The sequence below is a fragment of the Panthera leo genome, chromosome D1 (genome assembly GCF_018350215.1).
Source record: "Panthera leo isolate Ple1 chromosome D1, P.leo_Ple1_pat1.1, whole genome shotgun sequence".
NCBI classification, from domain to species: domain Eukaryota; kingdom Metazoa; phylum Chordata; class Mammalia; order Carnivora; family Felidae; genus Panthera; species Panthera leo.
Genome location: NC_056688.1, coordinates 3,201,362 through 3,229,095, shown reverse-complemented (window position 1 = coordinate 3,229,095; position 27,734 = coordinate 3,201,362). Strand labels below are relative to the sequence as shown.

At 43.5% G+C, this 27,734-nt stretch overlaps 1 protein-coding gene and 1 long non-coding RNA gene across 4 annotated transcripts in view; one reads left to right on the top strand and one right to left on the bottom strand.

The window, feature by feature from the left end:
• Window positions 1–712: 712 nt before the first annotated feature.
• Window positions 713–20,484, top strand: LOC122200885 (caspase-12-like). Of its 3 annotated transcripts, none has more exons than XM_042906666.1 (13): window positions 713–786; window positions 2,482–2,731; window positions 4,000–4,062; window positions 4,221–4,364; window positions 6,163–6,411; window positions 7,683–7,745; window positions 11,755–11,846; window positions 12,258–12,431; window positions 13,315–13,549; window positions 13,951–14,097; window positions 17,141–17,250; window positions 17,641–17,760; window positions 18,969–20,484. In XM_042906666.1, the coding sequence occupies exons 2-12, from the start codon at window positions 2,524–2,526 to the stop codon at window positions 17,737–17,739; spliced, it is 1,584 nt and encodes a 527-aa protein (XP_042762600.1). In that variant the 5' UTR covers window positions 713–786; window positions 2,482–2,523; the 3' UTR covers window positions 17,740–17,760; window positions 18,969–20,484. The 3 variants fall into 3 exon arrangements, with proteins under 3 accessions (XP_042762600.1, XP_042762599.1, XP_042762601.1); XM_042906665.1 differs by lacking the exon at window positions 713–786 and adding an exon at window positions 793–1,576; XM_042906667.1 differs by lacking the exons at window positions 713–786; window positions 2,482–2,731 and adding an exon at window positions 793–1,576.
• Window positions 13,289–27,734, bottom strand: part of LOC122200892 — a 190,174-nt gene continuing 175,728 nt past the window's right edge. The window contains exon 3 of the long non-coding RNA XR_006193973.1: window positions 13,289–13,415. This is a non-coding gene — a long non-coding RNA (uncharacterized LOC122200892). The remainder of the gene's footprint in view (window positions 13,416–27,734) is intronic.

Sequence of the window (27,734 nt, the reverse complement as noted above, 5' to 3'; positions counted from 1 at the left end):
AGGCAGTGAAATAGATGCCCATTGGATACCAGCTATATGAGCCCGGCATTCAGGGGGCAGGCATGGGCTGGAGGGGAAACTTTTGTGCTGTCCTCCTATGTATAAACGGTACCAAAAACCAAGCTGCTGCCTGAGGCTGCTGAGTGAAGGAGGACAGACAGAGCAGAGGCCCTGAGATGGGAAGTCACTGGCCAAGTTCACCAAGAAAAGCAGCCAGTGACGTCATGGGAGAACGAAGACAGGCTTGTGATCTGGAAGGCAAATGAATGAAGGGTTTCCGGAAGAGGAGCAAATATCTCTAGGAAATGCTTCTAACATCAAAAAACTGAGACAGTTCCTAATGTGTTGATTCTTATAAATATCTGTCATACGTTGTGAAACTGTAAAAACCAAATGGCTGACGAGATGAGGGAAAAGTTAGAGGTAAATGTGTTTATTTATTGGGGAATAACAAACTGTCCCAAAACTCAGTGGGTCAGTTACCCATGTGGTCCTTCTCGTCTCTGGGATTCTCCATTTGTCTGAGATCACCGGCACACAGAAGGGAACCTACTGACATTTCTGGGATCGTTTATGTATTTGTAAAACGTCTGGCTTTGGAAGCCTGAAGCTGGTCTCCGATGGCCTGCCCGGGGCCACTGGGCTCTTCTCCATGTGACATCTGTCATCTTCTAGCAATCCAGCCCAGGTGTCCAAGAGGGGGAAGAGTGCCGTGCCTCTGAAGACCCGGGCACAGAGAATTGCAGTGTCCATTTACTGCATGATGATGGCAAGATCAAGTCGTAGGTGAGCTCCCAGTCAGAGCAAAGGGTTCAAAGAGACTGGAGATGCAGGCCATCAACAAAATCAGTATTGTACTGAGTGCTTTTTACAAGCACAGGAACAAAACTTTCAATGATGCGAGCTAAGCATATACTGGGGTTACTTTGTAGTGTGAGACTATTTGGGTGGATGATCTTATTTCATTTCATAAAACTGTGTTACTTAATTGCAATTGCAAACCCATGTTAAAAAAAAAAACAAACTCTAATTTTAAGTAAAAGAGTCAACCAAGAGAAATATACACATTTTCCCCAGAACTGACAAGCGGGCAGATGAGGAACAAGAGAAGAAAAAAGATCGCTTATCTGGGTTTTTAAAAATAGTGACAGGGAGTACCTCTGTTTGTCACTTTCCAACTCCAGTTAAGCCTTGCAAACTCACACGTCATTCAGGGGTTGAGCAGACCTCCGTCCAGTGAGACCTCTCTGCCACTGGGTGGCTGACAGATGGCACCGAGACAAACGAGGGTCTATTTGACTTATTAACTGTGTCAAAAATACACTGCAAAACAGAACACAGCAACTGTGAGACAGAAGAAAGAAAAGCCAGGTTTTGCCTCCTGTTTTTCAAAGGAAATAAGGTATAGATCAGAAGACGAGTCAAATTCTTTCTTTGCAAAGACAAAGAAACCTGAAAAGCTGTAGTTTCCCGTTTAGATTTAGGTAATAGCAGCCAATCCACTAAGAGCAAAGATAGAAGGCTGCTTTCATTTTCACTCCTTTTCCTGCCCAGAGAGCCTCAGCAGCAATAGCCGGTGAGTGGCTCCAGTTTTCCATCGTTTATAGCCGTGTTTGAGGGAATTACAGGAGGAGGAGGAGTGGGGGAGACAAGGGGGACTCGCGAGATACTCTGGGGACGTAAGGGATAGGGGCTCAGAGCACGGTGGCAAGTACGCGAGCAGACAAAGTATTTTAGGCAAGAAGTTAGACCTTCTAGGAAAAGGAAGGAGATGTAAAAAATCTGGAGCTATCTTCTTAACACTTTGCTATGATTTTAGCCCTTTCTGTGAACTCACACTGAGAGTTCTTACCCGTTTTACGAGTGTCCTCAGCAGGGTGAGGGGCTGTCCATGGGGCATTTCATTTCCTCCATGCTTCTGCTCCCCGTGTGACCTCTCATGAACAGCAGGGACCAAACCAGCCACACTGTGTTCTCTCAGTCTCTGAGGCCAGAGTCGCCCTGCAGCCCTTCCTCGGAACACAAACAGGGGTCTTTTCACAGATGCTAATATGTCCGTGCTTTACTGGTACACTATTGATGATGGCAGGTTTTTAAACGAGTAGTGATAAAAGTGACAGGAAGTAAAGAGATCATAGGTGACACCGAGATAGAACTGAGTCAGCCATCACCAAGCTAGTTAGTGAGGCTGCTTTCTCTCTGTGAGCCTCACTTTCTCCACCTGTAAAAGAGCAGAATCTTGAAGGCGACTGGTGCTACTCTAAGTGTGGTCGTTGGGCGAGGAGATTTGCCATGATCTGAGACATTGGGAGAAATGAAAATAACACACTCCACCCTGATCACTGAGATCAGATTTCTGGGAATGAGGAAGTTCTATTTACCGAGCTCCCAGATTCTTTTGCATGTTAAAATTTGAGACCCATGGGCCTAGAATCCAATATCTAAAGTCTGTCCATACCTAAAACCCTATTGTTCTCACAGACAAGACATTACCCCAAGGTCCGGCCCTACGATAAAACGGGGATGGCCGGCAATAGGGTGAACGACTTTATTGAGGACTTGAAGGGAAAGAAGGCGTTAACAAAGCAAGAGTTACGTGCATTAGGGAAAAGAGTGGACCTCATCGTGGATAAGACTGAAGGCCTGATTGATGATCTCAATGAGAAATCAGAAATAGTAGGAAAAATGTTAGTGAAAAGTATCTTCGGTCCCAAAGGCGAGCTGGCTTTAGGTGAGTATCTCGGGTCAAGGGACGGGTAACTCATTGGTTATCTGCGCTCCTTATGTGGTCTCTGTGTTATTTCTATTTGCAAGTGGAGAATCAACTATCCACATGTCTAGTCCCCTCTCTGCCTATCGTACTTAAGACTGTAAAATGTCCCGGTCTGCCCCAGACCCTCTGCCAGCATCTGCAATCACTTTATACTGCTGCACCTTTTCTTTTCTCTTCAGCATCTGTCACCTTCAATCATTCCATAACCTCTCTCAGTCACTGTGCCGCGTCTCCCCAGCTAACACATAAACTCCATGAGGCATAGATCTGTGTCGGCTTCGTCCAGAAGGTAGCCCGAGCTCCTGGAAACCAGCCCTGACACATAATAGGTGCTGAGTGAACGTCTGTTCAATGTGTAAATGGTGCTCGGGCTCTAGGAAATTCTGGGACAGCCTTTAGCCAGTCTGTGGGACACTGGCCATACGCTGTGGACTCGAGACCTATTCCCAGATGTGAAATGTCCAATAAAAACAAAAAATCCAACATCGTCTGCTCACGTGTGGCTTAGCCCAAGGAATAAATCTCTGAGCACCTAGATCCATCCTTGTTGAAGGAGTACAGAGGGAACGTAAGGGGCCGTGGCGCATCAATATGTCTTTGAAGCATGGGAGGCACACTTTTCCTATGAAGGGTCAAGCGTCACCATTTTAAGCATTTACGACCAAACGTTCTCTGTCACAGTAACTCCAATCTGATGCTGTGGCATAAAATTAGCAACAGACAATAAGTACAAAGTGAGCGTGAGTATGTTCCAATAAAGCTTTATTGGCCAACACTGGTGTGGATGGAGTTTGGCCTGCAGGCCACAGTTTGCTGTCCCTCTCTACAGTATAATATACACATGAGTATATTCTCAAAGCCTGCAACATCCTTCTGGGATTATTCTGTCGTTACTCAAAGATGTGCACTTTCCTTCCTCAGAACGAAAAATGCTATTGCAGAAAACTGTGATTAAAGAATTTGATTATTCCTGAAATCACATGAGCAGGAGCATAATGAGCCCTTCGTTGTTTCATGGAACCTCTGCCTCCTCCTTCACTTGGCATAAAGTCACAGGCCTTAAGAAGCAAAGCTGGAGCTTAGAAAATGAGCCAAATTCCCATGCTTCATAGGGAAGGCCCATGCTGAACAGAGTCATTTACTTGTGATCACGAGGGAAAGAGTTTCAAGTATGGAGGTTCTAGAAACTTAGGTCTGCTAATAAATCTTCTTTTCGATTATTTCAGAAATTCTTGATGAAATTGAGAATTATGACTCTGACAACAGCGGGTCATATTCCTCTTCGACAGGTAAGTGCCCTCAAATCTCATGCGATGACAAAAACTTCCAGAGGTGTCCTCAGGCCCTGCAGTAAAGAGCTAGGAAACCTGAGTTTTCAGTTACCGTCTCTGCAAATAATCTACAGAGAAGAGCAAGGATATTTAACTTCTCATTCATTCTACTGCAGAATATGAAGATGAAAGTGAAGAAAGTGAAGAATATGAAGAAAGTGAAGAAGAGGAAAATGCTGAGTCATCCCAGGAAATGGATCCCCCGATAGTAGAAGACACCAAACTTGCTGGCTCACGTGAACCCTCAAACTTCACTGAGGGTAAGGCCCTACAGTACAGGGGAAAGACCACTGAGATAGGTTCAGAAACTCTGGGTTATTGCTAACTTCCTCACTTTCCCCCCGGTCACAAGCAAGGTCAACACTTACATCCCTGCTCTCCATCTTCTGAGAATCTGGAAGTGAAGGTGAAGATCATGAACTGGGGGAGAACTGGGGGTCGTAGGCATAGGTTCTCCTAGGACAGGCAGTGTCATGGACATGTGGTGACGCTAGATGAGCTGAGGCAGACAGAGAGGCCCCTACTGGGCAACAGAAAGAGAGCTGGAATAAAACACAAGCCATCTCTGCACTGAGCCCATCATTGCCCCTGACTAACCACGTTCCCTGGTAGAATTATCTTAACTTTTCTGAGACTCATTTTTTTTTTCTGAGTCTCACATTTTTTTAAAAAAAAAATTTTTTTTAACGTTTATTTATTTTTGAAACAGAGAGAGACAGAGCATGAACGGGGGAGGGGCAGAGAGAGAGGGAGACACAGAATCAGAAGCAGGCTCCAGGCTCTGAGCCATCAGCCCAGAGCCTGACGCGGGGCTCGAACTCACGGACTGTGAGATCGTGACCTGAGCTGAAGTCAGACGCTTAACCGACTAAGCCACCCAGGCGCCCCCCTGAGTCTCACATTTTTAAAGGAGATTAATAACATCTATAAAGATGCATAAAACATCAAAGAGAGATCAACTAACAACTGCACAAACAGAAGAAGGAAGTGGTTAAGAAAGACACGTTGAGAAAAGCACAACAGGACCTGTCACACATACCGTGTGATCACTAAAGAAACTGATGACTTACTGAACCACATCCAAGAATCATAGTGTCTAGAAAGGAGTGATAGCGCTGTTGTGTTTGGATTAGCATGTTTTCAGAAGTTCTGGACATGATTACAAAAGCATAAACATTTTGCCATCTTTATTCACTGTCTTATCTATTCATATATCCGTACGTATATATGCATGTATTAGCTGAAAACCTACATATACTGTTATAATCACTGTGTTTATAGCAAGAAGCGAGATAAATAAAGATCCTGCTTTTATGGAGTTTACAGTGCAGTGAAGGTATTTATATAGTAAGAATGACCAAAATACAAGTGTAATTCGGGGGATGGACAAGAGAAAAGAGGCGAGGCATGTGGGCCAGGATGAAGAGCTATGAGAACTCATCTGACGTGATATTTGGGACAATGTGACCAGTTGGGATGGGATGTGCCATACTCTGAGGCCAAGGCTTTGCAGGGAAGGAGGAAACAATCCCAAGAGCTCTCAGTCAGAAATGGTCTTACCATGTCCCAAGATCAATCTGATGGGAGAGTAGGAGATTAGGAGGGACGTGGTAGAAGGAGCTGTTATGGTCTCAGCTTGGAGCTACCATATTATTTAGAGCCTTTTAGAGAGTGGGAAAGTATCGGGATTGTATTTGCAATAGAAAGGCCCTTAGAAGTTTTTAGGTGGAGGAGTGATAAACCAGCATAGCATCAGAAAGGTCAAATGTGTTCAAATGTTTTAATTAAGAGATCATAGCTTTCGGCTGGTGTTGCCATAGTAGGGAAGTTGTCACATGGTCAAATCTGGAGCACCTTTGGACAGAGAGTTGACAAAAACATAGAAATAAAAATAATAAACTCCACCTTGATCTACCAAATCAGATTTCTAGGAATGAGCTCCAGGAGCTCTGCTTAACAAGCTCTCGGATACTTTTGCATTTAAAAATTTGAGACCCATGGGCCTAGAATCAGACATCCAAAGTCCTTTCCATACTTAAAATCTTATTGTTCTCACAGACAAGAAATCACCCCAAGATCTGATCAATGACAAAAAGGGGATTGCCCATGGCATGCTTGGTACCTTTTTTGAGGACTTGAAGGAAAAGAAGGTGTTAAAAGAACGAGAGATACAAACACTAGGGGAAACAGTGAATGTCATTGTGGATAAGACTGAAGGCCTGGTTGGTGATCTCACTGAGAAAACTCAAATGGTGGGCAAAATGCTAAAGAACCATTTCTTCAGTTCCAAAAGCGAGGCGACTATAAGTGAGTATCTGAAGTCAAAGGACAGGTAACTCATTGGTATCTGCTCTCCTTATGCGGTCTCTGTGTTCTTATTTTCTATTTGCAAGTGGAGAATCAACTATCCACATGTCTAGTCCCCTCTCTGCCTATCGTACTTAAGACTGTAAAATGTCCCGGTCTGCCCCAGACCCTCTGCCAGCATCTGCAATCACTTTATACTGCTGCACCTTTTCTTTTCTCTTCAGCATCTGTCACCTTCAATCATTCCATAACCTCTCTCAGTCACTGTGCCGCGTCTCCCCAGCTAACACATAAACTCCATGAGGCATAGATCTGTGTCGGCTTCGTCCAGAAGGTAGCCCGAGCTCCTGGAAACCAGCCCTGACGCATAATAGGTGCTGAGTGAACGTCTGTTCAATGTGTAAATGGTGCTCGGGCTCTAGGAAATTCTGGGACAGCCTTTAGCCAGTCTGTGGGACACTGGCCATACGCTGTGGACTCGAGACCTATTCCCAGATGTGAAATGTTCAATAAAAACTAAAAATCCAACATCGTCTGCTCACGTGTGGCTTAGCCCAAGGAATAAATCTCTGAGCACCTAGATCCATCCTTGTTGAAGGAGTACAGAGGGAACGTAAGGGGCCGTGGCGCATCAATATGTCTTTGAAGCATGGGAGGCACACTTTTCCTATGAAGGGTCAAGCGTCACCATTTTAAGCATTTACGACCAAACGTTCTCTGTCACAGTAACTCCAATCTGATGCTGTGGCATAAAATTAGCAACAGACAATAAGTACAAAGTGAGCGTGAGTATGTTCCAATAAAGCTTTATTGGCCAACACTGGTGTGGATGGAGTTTGGCCTGCAGGCCACAGTTTGCTGTCCCTCTCTACAGTATAATATACACATGAGTATATTCTCAAAGCCTGCAACATCCTTCTGGGATTATTCTGTCGTTACTCAAAGATGTGCACTTTCCTTCCTCAGAACGAAAAATGCTATTGCAGAAAACTGTGATTAAAGAATTTGATTATTCCTGAAATCACATGAGCAGGAGCATAATGAGCCCTTCGTTGTTTCATGGAACCTCTGCCTCCTCCTTCACTTGGCATAAAGTCACAGGCCTTAAGAAGCAAAGCTGGAGCTTAGAAAATGAGCCAAATTCCCATGCTTCATAGGGAAGGCCCATGCTGAACAGAGTCATTTACTTGTGATCACGAGGGAAAGAGTTTCAAGTATGGAGGTTCTAGAAACTTAGGTCTGCTAACAAATCTTCTTTTCGATTATTTCAGAAATTCTTGATGAAAATGAGAGGGATGAATCTGGCAAAATCAAATCATTTTCCTCCTCAACAGGTAAGTGCCTTCAAATCTCACACCACAATGAAAACCTTCAGACCTCTAGAGGTGTCCTCAGGCCCTGCATTAAAGAGCTAGGAAACCTGAATTTTCAGTTACCATCTCTGCAAATAATCTACAGAGAAGAGCATTGATATTTAACTTCTTCTTCATTCCACTTTGGAATCTGAAGTAAATGTGAACAAAGTGAAGAAAAAGAAAAATGCTGTCAGCCCAGGCATTGGCTCTCCCTATAGTGGAAGCCACCAAACCAAATGGCTCTTGGAAACCTTCAAAGCTCACTCAGGATAAGGCCCTACATTACAGAGGCCCTAAGTCACAGGGGAAAGACCACTGGGATCGGTTCCCGAAACTCTGGGTTATTTATTTATTTAAAAAAAAATTTTTAATGTTTATTTACTTTTGAGACCGAGACAGACAGAGCATGAGTTGGGGAGGGGCAGAGAGAGAGGGAGGCACAGAATCAGAAGCAGGCTCCAGGCTCTGAGCTGTCAGCAAAGAACCCAACGCAGGGCTCAAACCCACAAACTGCAAGATCATGACCTGAGCCGAAGTTGGACGCTCAACCAACTGAGCCACCCAGGTGCCCCAGAAACTCTGGGTTTTTTCTGACTTCCTCACAACCCCCAGGTCACAAGCAAGGTCAACACTTACATCCCTGCTCTCCATCTTCTGAGAATCTGGAAGTGAAAGTGAAGATCATGAATTGGGGAAGAAGGCTGGGGGTCGTAGGCATGGGTTCTCCTAGGACAGGCAGCATCATGGACACGTGGTGACACTAGATGAGCTGAGGCAGACAGAGAGGCCCCTACTGGGCAACAGAAAGAGAGCTGGAATAAAACACAAGCCATCTCTGCACTGAGCCCATCATTGCCCCTGACTAACCACGTTCCCCGGTGGAATTACCTCAACTTTTCTGAGACTCCTATTTTTAAATGAGATTGATTAATAACATCTATAAAGATAAATAAAGCATCAAAGAGAGATCAACTAACAACTGCAAATAGAACAAGGATGTGGTTAAGAAAAACACGCTAAGGGGCCCCTAGGTGGCTCAGTCGGTTAAGTGTCCTACTTTGGCTCAGGTCATGATCTCACAGTTTGTGGGTTCGAGCCCCACATCGGGCTCTGTAGTGATGGCTCAGAGCCTGGAGCCTTCTTCAGATTCTGTGTCTTCCTGTCTCTCTGCCTCTTCCCGATTTGTTCTCTCTCTCTCTCTCAAAAATAAATAAAATGTAAAAAAATAAAATAAAAAAGGGAAAAGAAACACGTTAAGAAAAGCACAACAAGACTGGTCACATATACCGTGTGATCACTAAAGAAACTGATGACTTACTGAACCACATCCGAGAATCATAGCGTCTAGGAAGGAGTGATAGCGCTGTTGTGTTTGGATTAGCATGTTTTCAGGAGTTCTGGACAAGCTTACAAAGGCATAAACATTTTGCCATCTTTATTCACTGTCTTATCTATTCATATATCCATATGTATATATGCATATATTAGCTAAAAACCTATGTATGCTGTTCTAATCACTGTGTTTATAGCAGGAAGCGAGATAAATAAAGATCCTGCTTTTATGGAGTTTACGGTGCAGTGAAGGTATTTATATAGTAAGAATGACCAAAATACAAGCGTAATTCAGGGGATGGACGAGAGAAAAGAGGCGAGGCATGTGGGCCAGGATGAAGAGCTATGAGAACTCATCTGATGTGATATTCGGGACAATGTGACCAGTTGGGATGGGATGTGTCATACTCTGAGGCCAAGGCCTTGCAGGGAAGGAGGAAACAATCCCAAGAGCTCTCAGTCAGAAATGGTCTTACCATGTCCCAAGATCAATCTGATGGGAGAGTAGGAGATTAGGAGGGACGTGGTAGAAGGAGCTGTTACGGTCTCAGCTTGGAGCTACCATACTATTTAGAGCCTTTTAGAGAGTGGGAAAGTATCGGGATTGTATTTGCAATAGAAAGGCCCTTAGAAGTTTTTAGGTGGAGGAGTGATAAACCGGCATAGCATCAGAAAGGTCAAATGTGTTCAAATGTTTCAGTGAAGAGATCATAGCTTTCGGCTGGTGTCATGGTAGGGAAGATGTCAGGTAGTCAAATCTGGAGCTCTCTGGGATGGAGAGTCAACAAAAACTATGCTGGACTGGCTGTGGGCTAAATAAGGAAGAGGACGAACCAAGGATGATTCTGTGTTTTGGGTAGGCAACTAGGTGAAGGGTGTGAGGAACTGAGATAGCAAAAAACTTGTAGTAGAGAGAAATCTGAGGAAAAACCTATTTGTAGGAGTGGGCGAATATCAGGAGTCCTTCTCTCTACACATTTACTTTGTTGCCTGGATCACATCCAAGGGTACGTGTTGAATACACAGGTAGATTCAGCCGCGTGGTTCACAGGGGGACCAGGCACGGGAGTAAATCTCAGGATTCAGCAGCATGTAGACAGTATTTAGGATGACATGTCTGGAAGAGGCCACCTGGGGAGAGATGCTGACAGAACATCTTAGAGGGTTCAATGTAGAAAGACCCAACTCTGGGAGGCGTGGAGGAAGCACAAGGCCGGCGAAGGGCATCCAGCTTGAGAGAGGACGGTTACCGCACGCAGAGCCTCTGAAGCCTGGTGAACCCTGCTCAAGGAGGAAGGTGTGCTCGACCACGTTTGAATGCTCAAGAAGCAACAGATGGCCAGTGGTGACCTCAATCTCAAGCATTTAAGTGTTGAAAATGACAGTCAGTGTCTACCGCGTGAAGAAAAGAGAATGAGAGATGAAAATAGTACAATTAACGAATTGTACTGAGAAGCAGAGCGGCGAAACACAATAGCTGGATGGGACACCAAGTGCAGGGGCAGAGTGCGTAACAGATAAAGGGATATCAAGGCATGTGATACGCCAGCAGGGAGAGCACAGCAGAGGCAAGAAGGGGTACAGATGATGCAGAAGACGGGGACGAGGAAACACCCGAGTACAATTCTCGCAGGTGAGAGGAAATGGAGCAGGAACGTAAGTACAGTCTCCACCCTCGGCCAGGAGGAAGAATGTGCCGTCCTTTGTCACAGGAGGGGAAGGACAGCAGGTGGGCAGACGTGTGGGAAAACGAACAGACCTGTTGGTTCAGAAGATGAAACTGTTCTTACCCAGCAATACTGGAAGGACCGGAAGGCTTGTTTCCCTACGGGAAAACTACAACAAGAAAAGGGAAAGATGCCTGGTAGCTATTTTCAAGTATTGGAAGGTAACTACTCATTAATAAGTGGTTGTAGGCTTTTCATCTGTGCCAGATAATCATTCTAGGCATAGGAAATACAGAGATTAAACACATCTTCCCTGTCCTAATGAAGCCTACCATACAGCAAGCACAATTAAGAGCAATTATGTTCATAGTTTTTAGGGGCACATTTACATAAAGTGATCGAAACACGAGGAGAGAAGCCGTAGAAGTATTAGTGAGCTTTCACGGGAAAAGGAAGGAGACATTTGTCTCGATGGTTCCAATGCAGGAACTATATACACCAGTGCTTAGAAAGCTCACACTTCAGGATCCTCAGAATTGGTCAAAATGCTTTAGAATTCTGCAGGGTCTCTGTTAGTGGAGACACTGCACTGGTGGCAATAATGTGCACAGTAGGGATATTTTAGTGGAGTTAAATAACTGAATAATCACTTGACCAGGCCACATGAACATTAGGCTTCCTTCCAAATCTTAGGTACTGTGTCTGCGTGAGACTAATGCACGGGGATTGAAAGGTTGCTCAATGCCATGACCACTGACAAAAACAAAAGTTGTCCGTGGGGTCAGTAAGAAGCAGAAAGAAAGATGGTAGTACTGAAGATTTCTCTTTTTGTCATTTGTAATACAAAATGATTTTTTTGTTGTTGTTTCATTAAGCCTTTTGAAGGGATGGCGGTGAGCATTTGCTAAGAATGAGAGCCCGGTGAAAAGATCCTCATGACTGCTAGACAGTGGGTGCTACTCCTTAATGAGTAATTTTTTCTCTTGTAGTTTTTCAGGTAACCCAGGCTTCCCAAATCAATGTGCTGAAGCTTTGTCCTTGTATCCATTTTAAGGAACCAAAGACAATAATGGCACATGAGGTAATATACTTTGGAATAGGGGCACACAAGGTTGTCCACTCAAACAACATGGAACTCACTGGAAATTTCAGTTCTTGCTACAGATGCCTTAGGATCAGCCCCAAAGGCATAGGATGCTATTCAATCATGTTATCTAATTAAGGGGCCCTTACATCAGGTTTCCTGTCTGTTTCATCCCATCCTCAAACATACTTTAAACTCCTCACCACCAGTGAACCAAAGCAAGGTTTCCGGAGTGTGTACTCAGAACTACTACACGTTTTTAGTCTGGTGCCTTGTTCATGAATCCCTAGTTCCATCCCCAAGTCCTCCAGCCATCCAATCTATAATTGTAAGGGCTTATTTTGCATAGGATTTGGAGGTAAAAGTGGGGAGGCTGGGTGCAACTCACTCTGTGTCGGTTAACTGCAGATCTATCCAGTGATGGAGAAGAAGAGCCGAATGCGCCTGGCTCTCATCATTTGCAATAGAACATTCGATTATCTTTCTGAGCGAGTAGGCTGTGAAAAGGACATTTCGGGGATGCGAGATCTGCTGGAGAACCTTGGATATTCAGTGGTTATAAAGGAAAATCTCACCGCTCAGGTAATGGCCCCAGAGAGTGGGATGAGTTGGGATGAGTGTCCCTCCTTTCATCTCCTTCCTGGACTTCTTCCTTGGCGGCTGTCAGAACGGAGCGCATGTTACAGAAACTGCATTTCTCTAGAACGGGCATCCTGCACCCCAGCCTCTCCCAACGTACACTCTGAAGGCCAAGACCTAGATGGCAGTAGTTCACTAAACAGGCTGGCTCTTGCTAATGCTCTCAGTTTTGGAGACACCCATCACTTGATAGTCTATGTGAGACACGACTCTGAGGCCTTTATAATTTCAGTATCATGTGTGTGAATGTGAAGCCAAGTAGGCGGTTAAAAAACAAAACAAAACAAGTTTTGTACATATACATACACAGAAGTTGTGATTCTGGCTTCGTCCAAAAAAAATACCACGGGAGGCTTTAGACAAACCATTTTAAACCTAGCAAGGAATCTGTTCACGTCTCTATGTCAGTGGAAACAGTCCCTCCGTCTCTGTCTCTGTCTCACTCTTTGTTTAATGAAACCTCAGGGCAATTGCAGCCTGTAACACGGTTGTGAAAAGCAAAGCCTTTGGCAGGAGACCCATCACCTCACGTGTCCCTCCCTGTACTCCACCTCCTAGCATCTCCCTCAGTCTAAGGATCTACTGAACACCACCGGGCTACACGCTGTATGAAAAAACCCTGCTTTTCCATTCCATGCATCCAGCTTTCTGGCTGTATGTCAGAACATAATTTCTCGTACAATTCCACTCTGTCCAAATCGTCTGATCACTCCATTTCTGCTGTCTCTCTCTCCCTCTTGAGTGTGTGTGTGTAAAGTCCATGTACCGTGTGAGCACAAAGTAGACACAGACAGCTCCCAGGTGGTAAGTCTGGAAACTCTTTCAGGAAATGAAGGTCGAGCTGAAGCACTTTGCCGCCCGCCCAGAGCACCGCTTCTCAGACAGCACGTTCCTGGTGTTGATGTCACACGGCATCCTGGACGGGATCTGTGGGACAAAGCACAGGGAGGAAGAGCCAGATATCCTTCAAGACGACACCATCTTCCAGATTTTCAACAACCGCAACTGTAGGAACCTAAAAGACAAACCGAAGGTCATCATCATGCAGGCCTGCCGAGGCAGTGAGTGGGAGCTGGGCGACGCAGGGGGTGGCCATCCACTTTTTTCTGTGATTAGCCTGGTGTCCAGCCTTCGCCTTCCCAGGGCTGAGGCAGAGAAACCACGCTGGAGAACGGCACTTTGGCCTGCTCCAGAAAGATACGAAGCCCGTATCGTTGCTGAACAAGTGTTAAGTACGCTAGAATAACAGCACGTGTCCCGATCATCTGGGACTAGGTTCTACTGAACTTAAGTGGCCTCTGTGTAGTTCCCAGTCAGTGAGGCCGTTTTTCTATCAGGAAGATACTGGCATTTTTAATAAATTCCAGATGGAAATGTATTGAAGTAAAGGTATAAGGGTTAAGAGACATTTTGTGTGTCTGTGTCTGTAACATCTTTTGTAAGACAAGGGTGTCTCTCCCAGAAGGCAACGGGGCTGTCTGGGTGACAGATGTGGGAGAAGCCTGTGCATGGCCGGAAAACCAGCCCTCAGCACCGTACATCTTCAGTGATGCCGTACAAAAGACCCATGTGGAGAAGGACTTCATCGCTTTCAAATCTTCGACTCCACGTAAGTGACTTCAGACAGAAGCTTCTCGATCTCCTGTTAGTTTCCAGATCACAGGCCTGGCTGTGATCCTATGTGATTGCTGATTGAAAAACATCTCTTCCTTCATGATATATTTTAGGCAGAGAATAGATTTAAAATATGGAGGTTTTTATAACTAGAAAGCTAGAAGTCTTCATTTTGGAGGAAACATTCAAAATAAACCGGAGTTTTATGAGGATCCAGTGTTACAATAGTCTAACTATAAATCAGAGTTGTTTTTGTTTGTTCAGACAGCAATGGCACATGATTTGGTCTACCTCATCACCTGCTAGCAATTAAACAGGTAATCAGTAAAACTGTAGTACTTTCTTCACACATTCCAGAACCTCTTACATTATTATTTGACTCTAATCTAAAAAAATTAGTTAATATTCAAATGCCTGACTTCAGCATCATGCAGCCAAGACTGAAAATCCTCCTTTGGCAGCAAAGACAAAGTAGGAGATAGAAACACAAGATATACCGAGCTGATCGTGGTCAAACCTGCAGAAAATCTATTTAACAGTCACCCATGACATTGGGGTGATTTAGAGAACCAGGGCACTTTCAAGAATCTTGTTTACAAAGCCACAGTTATAAGTCCTCTACTGCAGTGATTACAAACTGTGATGTGCACAGACATCCCTTTGGAACGATATTACAGGCAGGGTTCTGATTCAGTGGGTCTGGGCGGGTGGCGAGATGGTGCCTTTCAAAACACCCTGTGGTGAGGCTAGTGCTGTCCGCCCATGGCCACACATGAGCAGCAAGGGACTGGAGGACCCTCTGAGTGTCATCTGACAGGAAAAGGCTATGCAGGGAACACCCACTCGGTACCTGGAACAGTCATACTTCTCTTTGTTTTACATACTGGAGTTTAAATAAAACTTTATTTGAAAGAAGAGCTCTATACTTTTGGCAATTAAAGGAAGTTAAGAAGGCATATATGGGCTGGTATGTATCTAAGAGACTCTTTAACTTACTTAAGGAAATGCGGTCTAACATGTAAAGTTCTTGCTTTCATTTTTGCACACGTAACGACCCGCTAAGGTGGAGTGAGCACAGGGTGTAGGATCCACAAGTGAAGCAGATGTGCTTACTGAACCTCATGGAGCATATGGTCGGAGCAGAGAGGCAGAGGTTAACTCAGGGGAAAATATACACCCACGTCTCACAAGTAGATACTGACTGTCTCTTGACTGTGCTAGGTGCTTTGAGGAAAAACGTGTTGAAAGATGAAGGAGTTAACTATGTCAAGGGTAAGCGAGGAACATTCCAGACAGAAAAAGCACAGAGGACCTGGGAAAGAAAGGAGCCTGGAAAACTGGGCCAGTATATCTGGAGCACAGAGCTGGGGCTCAGTGCTGAGAGGGAGGTTGGAGAGGTCAGGAGGGGTCATGCGATTTGGGGCCTCATAGGTTCGGGAAGGATTTGATCTTTTCTGTTTACATACTTTATTACTAATATTACTTTATACTAATAGTAATAGGAAGTTTTGGTGAAACTTAAGCAATGAAATGGTAAGATTATCATTTTTATTTATTTTTTTTAATTTTTTTTAATGTTTATTTATTTCTGAGACAGAGAGAGACAGAGCACGAGTGAGGCAGGGACAGAGAGTGAGGGAGACACAGAATCCGAAACAGGCTCCAGGCTCTGAGCTGTCAGCACAGAACCCGATGCCGGGCTTGAACTCATGAACGGTGAGATCGTGACCTGAGCCGAAGTCAGATGCTTAACCGACTAAGCCACCCAGGCGCCCAAAGATTATCATTTTTATATAACTACTCCGGGGATTCTGTGGGGAATGGATTACAGTACAACAGGAAATACAGGAGGCGGGTTAAAACGCTACTGCAGGGTTACTGGCCACAGCTATTAATGGCAGTCTCGGGAAGACACAGCTGTTGAATCCAGAAGGAATTAGTGTATAAAATGTCTAGGACCCAGTGTTGGGAGGATGTGGCAGGTGAGTAAGAAGGGATGACACAGAGGACTCAAGGGATGGTCATGGCGTGTTCATTAAAACGGGAATCCTGCCAGAAAGTGTGAGATGCCTTTGGCATATTTCCAGATGAAACAGAGAGAGTTACAAAGCTGTGTACCTCAGAAAAGAGAATGGCACCAGGATTCGGGAGGTGGTGGCTGAGAATTATATCTCATAGTCTAAAAATGGATGAAATTATACAGGAGCAGAGAACAGATGGAGACGAGATCCCAAAGCTGAGGCTTGTGGATGGCAGAGGTCAAGCTGGGAGGCAGAGTATTTGCAAGTTGGGCTCAGGAAGTTTCCTATCAGGGCATAAGAAAGAAAAGTAAGGGTATGTATGTGTGGTCAGTGTGACCAAGAAAGCCTCCACTGGACTTATGGCCAGTTTCTGATTTGAATGAGAGAGATCAGGTGAAACCCAGCGAGTGACCATGAGATTAAATGACGTGGAGGCCATGGATGGCCTTGGGGAAAGTGACTTGGTAAAGTCAGGGTGGTGGGGGAGACAGCAGACGGGTGAGCAGGCTAGGGCTTGAGGATGTGAAGACGGTGGGGAGAGACAAACCTGAGGAATGCAACCATTAAAAGGAGGAAGGAACAGGAAGGTAGCTGCAGATAAAGTGACCATTAGACTATTAGCTTTTTGACGATGGGAGAGATTTGATCACATTGCAATGGTCACGAAAAGTGGTAGCTCAAGAGATGTTCACAATAAAAAACGAGCAAAATATTACAGGAGAAAACAGAACAGACAAAGAGGAGGTCCATAATGGCACGACAGGAATTAGTTTCTTTTCCACTACTTGCAGTCCGAGGCAGGTAACTTTGGCTCTAAGAGCATGAACAGGGTTGATGACTGAGAGTCTATGACGGTTTTCTCTGCGCCTCCTGGGGACACTGGAGGTCCCAGCTTTGCCTTTCTCTCTCCTCCAAAGCACTAAAATCAAACTATGCCCAAAAGCTCTGACTCTAAGAGTCTTCCACACACAACACAAAGGCCACATCTCCCAGTATTTTAATACCTTTTATTTGCAGATAACGTTTCCTGGAGACTGAACACAGATGGCTCTGTCTTCATTTCCCATCTTATCCGCTACTTCAAAATGTATTCTTGTTGTCATCATTTGGAGGAGATTTTCCGAAAGGTACAGGTCTTCTGTTTTTTTCCATGTCATGACTGGGCAACCATTCTCAATTTTTTTTGGTGGGTGGGTGGGTGGGGAATCCTGAAAGCTCTTAGGCCATCTTGGCATTCCTTCCTGTACTCCACATTTGTTTAAAGAGGAGGTTTTGGGGAAATATTGCACGGAACCAGTGTGAGTTTCTCTGATTCTGATGGCCTTGTTTATTCAGAAAATGCTTGAGGATACTCTATCATGCATGGATGTACTATAGCCAAGGAAAAGCTAAACGTTTCTTCTGTGTATACCCCCCTGGCCACAGCCTTAAAACATACCACAAATTCTGTGACTCCTGAGAGACAAGTCCAGATTTCCCTTTTAGGAAGTATCTAAAGATTTTCTTTCCTGCCTTAGGTTCAATATTCATTCGAGACTCCAAATATAATTACCCAGATGCCCACGATTGAGAGACTCTCCATGACACGATATTTCTACCTCTTCCCTGGGAATTAAAACTCATACACAGCATCTCAGGTAAATGCTTCCAAGAAGTGGACTTGGGAGCTCCCTGCTCAGAGCCTGTGTGTCAAATACAGACATAATGGAGGACAGTGACAGGGTGTAGCTGCCTAGTACTGTCCTGTCCCCATGTTCTTTTTTTTTTTCAACATAATTCTTAATTTTTTTTAAATTTACATCCAAATTAGTTAGCATATAGTGCAACCATGATTTCAAGAGTAGATTCCTTAATGCCCCCTTACCCATTTAGCCCATCCCCCCTCCCACACCCCCTCCGGTAACCCTCTGTTTGTTCATCATATTTAAGAGTCTCTTATGCTTTGTCCCCCTCCCTGTTTTTATATTATTTTTGCTTCCTTTCCCTTCTGTTCATCTGTTTTGTCTCTTAAAGTCCTCATATGAGTGAAGTCATATGATACTTGTCTTTCTCGGACTGACCAATGTCACTTAGCATAATACCCTCCAGTTCCATCCCATGTAGTTGCAAATGGCAAGATTTCATGTTTTTTGATTGCCAAGTAATACTCCATTGTATACATATACACCACATCTTCTTTATCCATTCATCCACCGATGGATATCTGGGCTCTTTCCATACTTTGGCTATTGTCGACAGTGCTACTATAAACATGGGGGTGCACGTGTCCCTTCGAAACAGCACACCTGTATCCCTTGGATAAATGCCTAGTAGCGCAATTGCTGGGTCATAGGGTAGTTCTATTTTTAATTTTTTGAGGAACCTCCATACTGTTTTCCAGAGTGGCTGCACCAGCTTGCATTCCCATCGTCCCCATGTTCTTAATGACCCTTGGGAAAACCCTGGTTTCATATGAAATTATAAGAAATTATAAGTCTAATGTTTCCCTCCAGTCTTAATGTCTCTCAAGGACCTACCTAGTGAGTGGAAGATATTTAGATCCGAAGCTTGCACAAAAAAACTGGATGTTCATGTACAGCTGGCGTGAGGCGTCCTCCCAGAGAAGTCAGTTTGGCTGAGTTTCATTCCTCCTGTGTTTGTGATGAGGACTGCCTGTACCACAGTGTCAGCTGGAGGCTGCTGGGTCTGCACCGAGGCAATGAGACCCTAGTGCGGACCTCCCCTTCTGGGGGTGACAGGCCCATAGCCCTTTTGTGAAGGCACAACTCATGGTAGGCATCAGTTCTGTTTATACCTTACCTCCTATAACCCCTTTCCTTATGTTTCCTTCTCTCTACTTTTCCAGGGAAACTGGGCCATTATGTACTCGACGAATCTACTACTTTAAAAGGGCAATGTCTGCTCGTGACTATTTTTATACGAAACTTCCCAAATGCCCACCTTCAACCAAGGCCAAGTGAAAATCAATGTCATATTGTTGCTGAGTTAGTACTTACTACATTTTTAAAAAATTATGTTTGTTTTCTCACGTTATTGTAAGGGTAAAACATTTTCATTGCAAAACAAAGTTTAAGTATAGAAAAACATTTAAAAAATATTTAATGACTAAGTGATTACATTAATAGGTGTCCTGGTATTAGGCAAGGATCATATTCTCGGGATAAACTCTTCTCTGTTATAAAGGATCATTCACGTACTCTCCATTTGGAAGACTATTACTAACATTTGACTTGGGACATTTACATTATAGACTGAATTCTCATTTATTTTGACTCATTTCTAACTTGGCCATAGGATATTTTGATAATATTTTTTAATGAACTACAAGTAGTATTTTTTTTTTGATTCCTAGAATGTGAAAAATCTTTGTCCCTGAGTTCACTTATGAGTTCTCCTAAAAACATATACAAAGGCCAGTGTGAATTTATTTCTTAGTAGTATGTTTTTATTATCAAAATGTTGATTTTTTTAAAAAAAGTACCCATATGTATCTGCATCTGTATACTCATTAACTTTCAAACTATAGATGAAAGCCAATGTGTATAATCAGTAAAAAAAAAAAAAAACAAAAAAACAAAAAAACAAAAAAAAACTTTATTTTGTTTGAATCTTGAGGACATGGAGATTATGTAAAAATATCCCTTTAGAACTGAAAGTGACAAAGAGGGAAGTGAAAATCAAGTTCCATGAAATGATTTATGTTCTCTCTCTTCCATCCTGTGGTCTTACTTCCTCTCTCTCTACATACACAAACTCACAGATGAATTTAGAAAGCTAACTGTGTAAGATACTCTAGGACCTGCACTTGTGTTGATTCAAAATTACCATCTAGGATTAAAGGGAGATGTGAAGCATCAGTAATATACATAGCCTAAGCTTAAGAGGGTGGGGGAAGGCGATCAAGGGCTGACTGGGGGCTGGGTAGAGTCTCCTTCCTGTCCCTTTACACTCAGCCCCTTATATTCTAAAGGTCACATCTCCAGCTGTTGGAGCTACAGCTCTTAAGGTCAACAAAAGTGCAGCCTAGTCAGCAAGAAAGAGGAAGAACCAGCAGACACAGGCCCCCTCCCTTTCAGGAAGTCTTCTCTTCCTATAAACCAAGAACCACCACTGGGTCCAAAGTAACTCACAGCTGCATAGAAGTTGAGAAATGAAGTATTTATTCCATGTGTCAAATTCCTAGCAAAAAAAACCCATGGGAGTTTCTATTAAGAAATGGGGGAAAGCAGATATTGGGTCCCTTTGACTGTCTCTGCCAGAGATTGCTTCCACATTTGATGGCTGCCTAATACTGAATTAAAAAAAATTTTTTTTAATGTTTATTTTTGAGAGAGGGAGTGAGACAGTGTGAGTGGGGGAGGGCCAGAGAGAGGGAGACACAGAATCCGAAGCAGGCTCCAGGCTCTGAGCTGTCAGCACAGAGCCCGACGCGGGGCTCAAACCACAAACCATGAGAACATGACCTGAGCCGAAGTCGGACGCCCAACTGACTGAGCCACCCAGGCGCCCCTGCCTAATATTGAATTTAATGGATGTATGAGAATGTATTTTACTAAGTTCAGTAATTTCCAAATGTGTTATCTTATGCAATTTTATAATAAAAGTTTCCTCCTAAATATATCTCTAAGTTGCTCTCTGATAATACTATTGGAATAAACTCTCAGAACTAAAATGACAGGGTCAAAAGCATTAAAATTCAAATTTTCTATGTAGGGTAGAGCTCAAAAAATTGTCTGAATGTGCACTCCCCCTGAGCTGAATGCACGATGGCTCATTTTCCTATATCTGCACCAGCACGATGTGTATTCTCTCTTGTTAATTTCTCAGGCCCAAAATCAAAATTATTCTGATGTTTGTTTGCTTTCTAAACCAGCTAAGCATCTCATCCCACGCTTATAGGTCACTGCAAACAAGTTAAATGTTAACTGGTGCTTCCTCTTGTCCACCAGGTCTATGGTGGGTCTTGCAGAGACTCACAGGAACCACTAACTGGGCCACCTCTCTGGCTTCCAGCCCAGCCGGGACTGTGCCTCTCACCTGACAGGCACATTCTTATCTCAGAATCTGCTAACCCCTTTGCCTAAACCAATCGTCCCTTGCACCCCATAACTGCATGACTTACTACTGCCCTTCCTGGGGTTTCCACTAAATTAAGACCTTATCAGTGTCCTCACTTGTCTAAATGACCCAGCCAGCCTTCCCCTGCCCCTGATACTCCCAACATCCTCACCCTTCTTGATTTTTCCACAGTACTGATTACTTATGACACACTACGTAATTTGTCTACTATTTATATGTTCATCTCACTCCATGAGAATATAAGCACCGTGAGGGTGGTGACTCTGTTTCCTTTGTGACAGTATTCACAGAATTTAGAGCCGTGCCTGGTGCAGAGCAGACATTCAAGTTTCAACTAGATGAATGAATCCATCTAAAATCATCATGATGTGGACCTACGGAGATAAAATATACAGTATGTTTTTCCAAATGGCTTCGCAATACAACCTTTTTTCTCGGTGATACAAAACTTAGGTTTTGGTTTAATTGGGGATTAGTTTTTTTCATATTTTATTAAACCTAGTCCTTTTTTTCTAGATTCTTCTTTGGGAACATCTATTATTTGTGTGGTAAAAATTCATAATGCATTCCTTCCTTCACAATCAAACATCTTACCTTCCATAAACAGTGTCTGTATGATTGTTCTCTGCCTGATTTAATAGGAGCTGTTGAGAATGTCACGGTGAAAAAGAAGTATTTACTACATACACGGAGCTTATGTAAATAGATATCTAAAACACACTGCTATGTCTGAATATTTGTGTCCCTACAACATTCATATGTTGGAATCTTCTTTAAAGAATGTTTGTTTGTTTGTTTGTTTGTTTGTTTGTTTGTTTACTGAGAGAGAGTTGCAGAGACAGAGGGAGTGAGAGAATTCCAAGCAGGCTGCATGCTGTGAGTGCAGAGCTCAATACAGGACTCAATCTCACCACCCTGAGATCATGACCTGAGCCAAAATCAGGAGTTGGACGCTTAACTGACAGAGCCACCGAGGTGCCCCCATATGTTGAAATCTTAACGCCCAGTGTGATGGTATGAGAAGGTCCTTGGGAGGTGTTTAAGGTCAGGGGGTGGGGCCCTCATGAATGGGATTAGTGCCTTATAAAAGAGGCTCCAGAGAGCTCCCCGGCCCCTTCCCACACCTGAAGACTCAAGGAGACTTCTGTTGGGGCTCCACCTGAATGTGCCGGCATCCCGATCTCAGACTTCCAAGTAGATTTCTGCTGTTTAGAAGCCACCCAGGCTGTGCTATTTTACTCAAGCAGCCCAAACGGACCAAAACACATGCCATGTTTTACAGTGAACTAAGAATGTTAGTACAGCCCTGTTCCCCTTTCTAGAACCATTGTGTCGACGGCTGGAATTTCCAAGCACACACTTGTCCTTGCCAGAACCTCACTTTGCGTGTTAATTACCTTCTGCTTCTCCTTCGATACCAAATCAATCACCGATGCTGCCAATTCTACCTCCTCATCACCAAATCCATTCTGTTCTCCCCATACCCTCTCATCAATTCCCATCAAATAACCTGTACCTGTCATCTGAAATAGTGCATAGACTCATCCCTGGTCAACATAAATCCACATGAGTCTTCCAAAAAGTAAGCAGACCTCCATTGGAGAGACACTGCTCAGAAAGCAGTGTCAGTCATCAGCTTGCTGTTTCCTTATCTTCTGCAGGACAGGACGCACACATGTTCTCACAGTTCACAAACTCTGTTGTGTCCTTATTCCCCTCAACCTTTCCATCCAGAAGCCCATTTCCACTGAACTACCTGAGCCGTGTCAGGCGCCATGTACCTGTACACGTTCTACGTGCCTTTATGTGCACTCATTTTTCCTTCCTGGATCGACCACATACCCCACGTCCAAAACACTCGCAACTGTCTAAACCCTGATTATTCCTCGTAATAGTAGTGTTAATAATAATGATAATAATAATACTGAACAAAAACAGCAATAACAGTGGCAATATGAGCAAACATGAGAAGAAATATTCATCTGAATGTTTTTATTTATGCTAAGAACTTGGTAAAACATTCTTATAAACATTTTCTCACTGAAGATTCAGCTCAGGTACCAGCTGCTCCAAGAAATTTTCTTTCATAATTTTTTCCCAACTACTGGGTACTCTTCCACCATGCAGTCACATGTTTTGAGAGACAGTATTTGTCAGACAGGGTCCACGCAAGACCAAAAGACATAACTCCACATGGATAAAGAGATTACACTTAACATAGAGATTTTTAAGTACAGTGTTCAAAGTCTGAAAACGAGGAAACGGGATACCAAGGGACCACGAAGGTGGCATCTGCAGGAAGCATCTACCAGTCAGCTCTAAGACTGAGGGGTGTTGACGGAAGGCACCGAAGTTATCAAAACCAAAATGCTGCCTAATCAGGATGTGGACATCTGATGAGGGACTTGGTGGGGTAGCCATTGGTGTGTGAAAGCCTGGACATGGGAGTCCCACGAGGCAGAATCGAGACCTTTGCAGAAAGGACCCCACCAACTGCCTTCAGGGGGTGGGACGAGGCAGGTTCTGGGAGTAATGGGACAATCCCTAACCTGAAACTAAGGGAAGGGTCACTGCTGACAGGAATCAAGAAACAGGTAAATTCTTCTCTTGTCCTTATGTTTTCTTACCTCTTTCTTCGCTCCTTATTGGCAGAACCTAATGGGAGGTAGGCTGACCAAAGTAAACTGGAATTTGTAGAATTCCAGCCCCAGTATCATAGAGTATCATGCCTGGTGCTGTCCTCTGTAGCCTGTTAAGTTTATTTTGCTCCTCTCTCTCTCTTTTTTTTTAAATTTTTTAATGTTTATTTATTTTTGAGAGAGAGAGAGAGACAGAGTGTGAATGGGAGAAGGGGAGAGAGAGGGAGGCAGAGAATCCGAAGCAGGCTCCAGGCTTTGAGCTGTTAGCACAGAGCCTGAAGCGGGGCTCAAACTCGCAAGTGGTGAGATCATGACCTGAGCCAAAGTCAGACGCTCAACCGAATGAGCTACCCCGATGCCCCTTGCTCCTCTTTTCTTGATGCTACAGTAGTATTCCCATCACCACCACCACCACCACCACAACAACAAAATAATAAAGAGAAAAGTGGTTCATATCAGTATGACCCAGGAGTTGTAAAAGCTGAGGGAGAAACTCTGGCTGGACCTGACTCTTTTTGCTAGCCAAGCATGTGAGTGGTAGCGTTCCTGAGCTGGAAGGTGGTTGGGTCCTTTGCTGACCTTCTGTGTTTAAAAAGAACATAGCTGCTGCTTCCAAATTTCATGAAAAATATCCCATGTGCTGGAAGCTAACTGAAAATTTGCATGGAAGGAAATTCTGAGAAACTTAACTCTAGCTTAGCTATGTTGACACAATAAAAAACTAAAAATGGGACCTGCATATAGTATAGTATAAATATGTAGTATATATGCTTATAATATGATTCATTGAGTTTCTCTTCCCTTCTGCATTCTTTTCCTAGATGCTATCATTAAATTTCATGATATATAATATCATCTATATGTAGAAATGTTCTCACTGTATATACTCAACATATTGGTCTTCTAAGTTTCACATTAATATTTAACTAATTACCAACTCACCATCTCCCTTGGAGCATAATTCCAAAATTGAATTTGCATACATTACAGGAATACCTCTGAGACACTGTGGCTTCAGTTCCAGATCATTTAAATAAAGCAAATATTGCAATAAAGCAAATATCACAATAAAGTCAATAAAATGAATTTTTGGTCTCCTTGTACATACAAAAATTATGTTTATGCTATACTATAGTCTATTAAGTGTGCAGTAGCATTATGTCTAAAAAATGCAATGTGTATACCTTAATTAAAACATACTTTATTGCTACAAAATGCTGACCACCATTGGAGCTTTTAGTGAGTCAGAATCACTGATCACAGATCACTGTAACAAATATGATAATGAAAATTTTGAAAAGTTATAAGAATCACCAAAAGGTGACATGGTGACACGAGAGACATCGAGTCAGCAAATGCTCTCGGAAAAATGGTGCCAGGAGATTTTCTCTATGTGAGGTTGCCACAAGCCTTCAGTTTGTTTAAAAAAAAAAATGTATCGCCCCCCTCATCCCCCTCAGTCTACTCCTTAATTTATTCTTCTATTTTATGCTTCTAGTAAATAATACATATAATAGATACAGAAAGTGGAGACTTACCCTTGTTACCTTTCTCTCCTGTGAACTCCACTTAAATCGGTCACTTGTATCTGTTGACTCAAGTTTATCAATTTCTCAACAGCCTGTGCTTTCAGCCCACCTGAACTACCCCCAGTGTCTCTTAATGTCCTTAAATTATGCAAATTCTCCTTTATTGTCAGGGGAAACAGTGGGGGATAGAAAGAATAGATTTGGTGATTATGACACTAATCAAATTAGATGGCTCAGCTAATGGCATTCTGTGATGGGGATTTTCTGTAAGGCTGAGAATATTCAATCTGCTATAGAAGACAGGAAAACAAATAGGATGGGTGTAGTTCATAAGAAATATTAAGCACAGACAGTAATATGCCAGAAATTAAACATATGAGTTATAGGTAAAACTCACAGGAGGGGATTAGTGTATGTAATGAATAAGAAATAGCTTGTACGATACAGAATTCATATGATTTAATATAGATAGTAAGTGAATAATATGTAAGAGATGCCCAAGATAGAAAAAATAGAAGAAGCAATAGAAGAAAAATATGCTGCTTAAAGATACAAAGGGATGGACAGAGCCACATCGTGATCATGCCGCCTTTAGACAAGGACTTTTCCACTTCGAAGTTGACCACCACTTTTCCACTTCGAAGTTGGCCATTGGGTTTGTTGACACCCAACAGAGTTCCATTCTGATCCCACATAAGCTCTACTCAAGAAACACAAATATGACCAGAGGCTGCTCAACAGGCCAACTCTTGCACCAAGAACACTTGCCCTACAACTCTTGGGTAGAGTAGGGGCACGCCATAGATGGAAAGATTGTCCTCCGTGGTCCCCCCTCATTCTGACCTCAACTCTGGTTCTTGGGGCCAAACCATCCGTCGTGAAGGCTGACGCAGCAAGAGGGGCAGAGTTTGTGAACAATGTCACCACCAGGACTCAGGGAGTTCTTTTACCCTCTTCTTGCTCTAGCTAAGTGTATTAACTTATTTCATTCTTGCTTCTTGCTCAGTATTTTAATTAGTTTAATAAGCCATAGTGTTTGGTCATTTTAATTTGGCCTGAAAGCCTTGTTGTTTTCTGACCTCTGGGACAGTGTGTTAATTAGTGTACCGGACAGCTACCACTGCATTAAGGGAAGCCCACACATAACAAATCCTCAGCTAATGGAGTTGCCCTTTGTCTTGGAAGAAGACATTGGAAGGAGGCAAATGCTTCTCAGCACAATGCCAAGGATGTTATTTACAAAATCAGGTTAAAGTCAAATTAATAAGATAAATTTATACAATCTATGAGACTAAACCATGTATTCTTGGGAGAAAATTTAATACACTTGGATTGAATTAAGCGTGTATTTTTGCCCTTAAGTAACTGGAGAGGAAATCCATCTTTAACCTTTACTGTTAGAGAGAATGAAGAAAATTCCCCATCTCAAGAGAATGGAGCCGCTGGTGTTTATCAGAGTTAGCAGAAGAAAGCCTCCACTGATATCAGTCCATGTGAGCCACCAGACTTTGAAAGACTGGTAACAGGAAAGACTTTCCTCCTTTCCAAGGAGGAAAACGGGAGCCCAGGACTCACTGGAGAGTTTAAGTTCCTGAAGGAAGGCAAGTCGAAAAAATGCTGCCATTAAAAGGGGTCTTTTGAACGAAGAATTGGAGTTTGAAGATAAGGAGAAAATATGTAAGTACCCGACATTTCCATAGAACACACATGGGAATTCCTAAACTAGTGCACACAGGCACACACACGTAGGTGCACACACACACATGCACGCAGACACACACAGGTACATACACGCACGCGCACGTACACACACACACAGGTGCATGCACGTAGTAGGCACATACAGAGGTGCACCCACACACATGCAGGCACATATACAGGTGCACACACGCACATACACGTACACATAGGTGCACACGCACACATGCGCACACATAGGTGCATGCATGCACACAAGCACACAAAGGTGCACGCACACACACACACATGCACACACACAAACAGGTTCATGCATGCACACACATGCACTCACACACCCGGAGATGCTAGGGAAGGAAGGCACACCCCTCTCACCTCCCACTCGGTCGTGATTTGTCCAGGCTTTCAGTCTAGGAACCATTTAATCCTCTCCTGGAACTCAGTGTAATTTTGGCCTGACGTGACAATTTTCAGGAAAAACACACTCCTATTTTCTAATAACCTTAGAATTGGAAAAGGAGGGCTTTGACCTTCTTCCCTATCTGAAGAAAACGACAGAAGAGAAGGTGCCCCCTGAGCATGAGAAACCTAGAGACTCATATTTCATCAGGCAGGAGGCAATAAGCTCATAGGCCAGCAAGTGACAGGACGGAGAGGCTGGCTAAG

Coding starts and splice junctions, on each gene's coding strand:
- LOC122200885 (XM_042906666.1), top strand. CDS start 2,524: ATGGCCGGCAATAGGGTGAACGACTTTATTGAGGACTTGAAGGGAAAG. Junction 12,432..13,314: donor AGGAAAATCTCACCGCTCAG/GTAATGGCCCCA, acceptor AAACTCTTTCAG/GAAATGAAGGTCGAGCTGAA. Junction 14,098..17,140: donor TTTCAAATCTTCGACTCCAC/GTAAGTGACTTC, acceptor TTTTATTTGCAG/ATAACGTTTCCTGGAGACTG.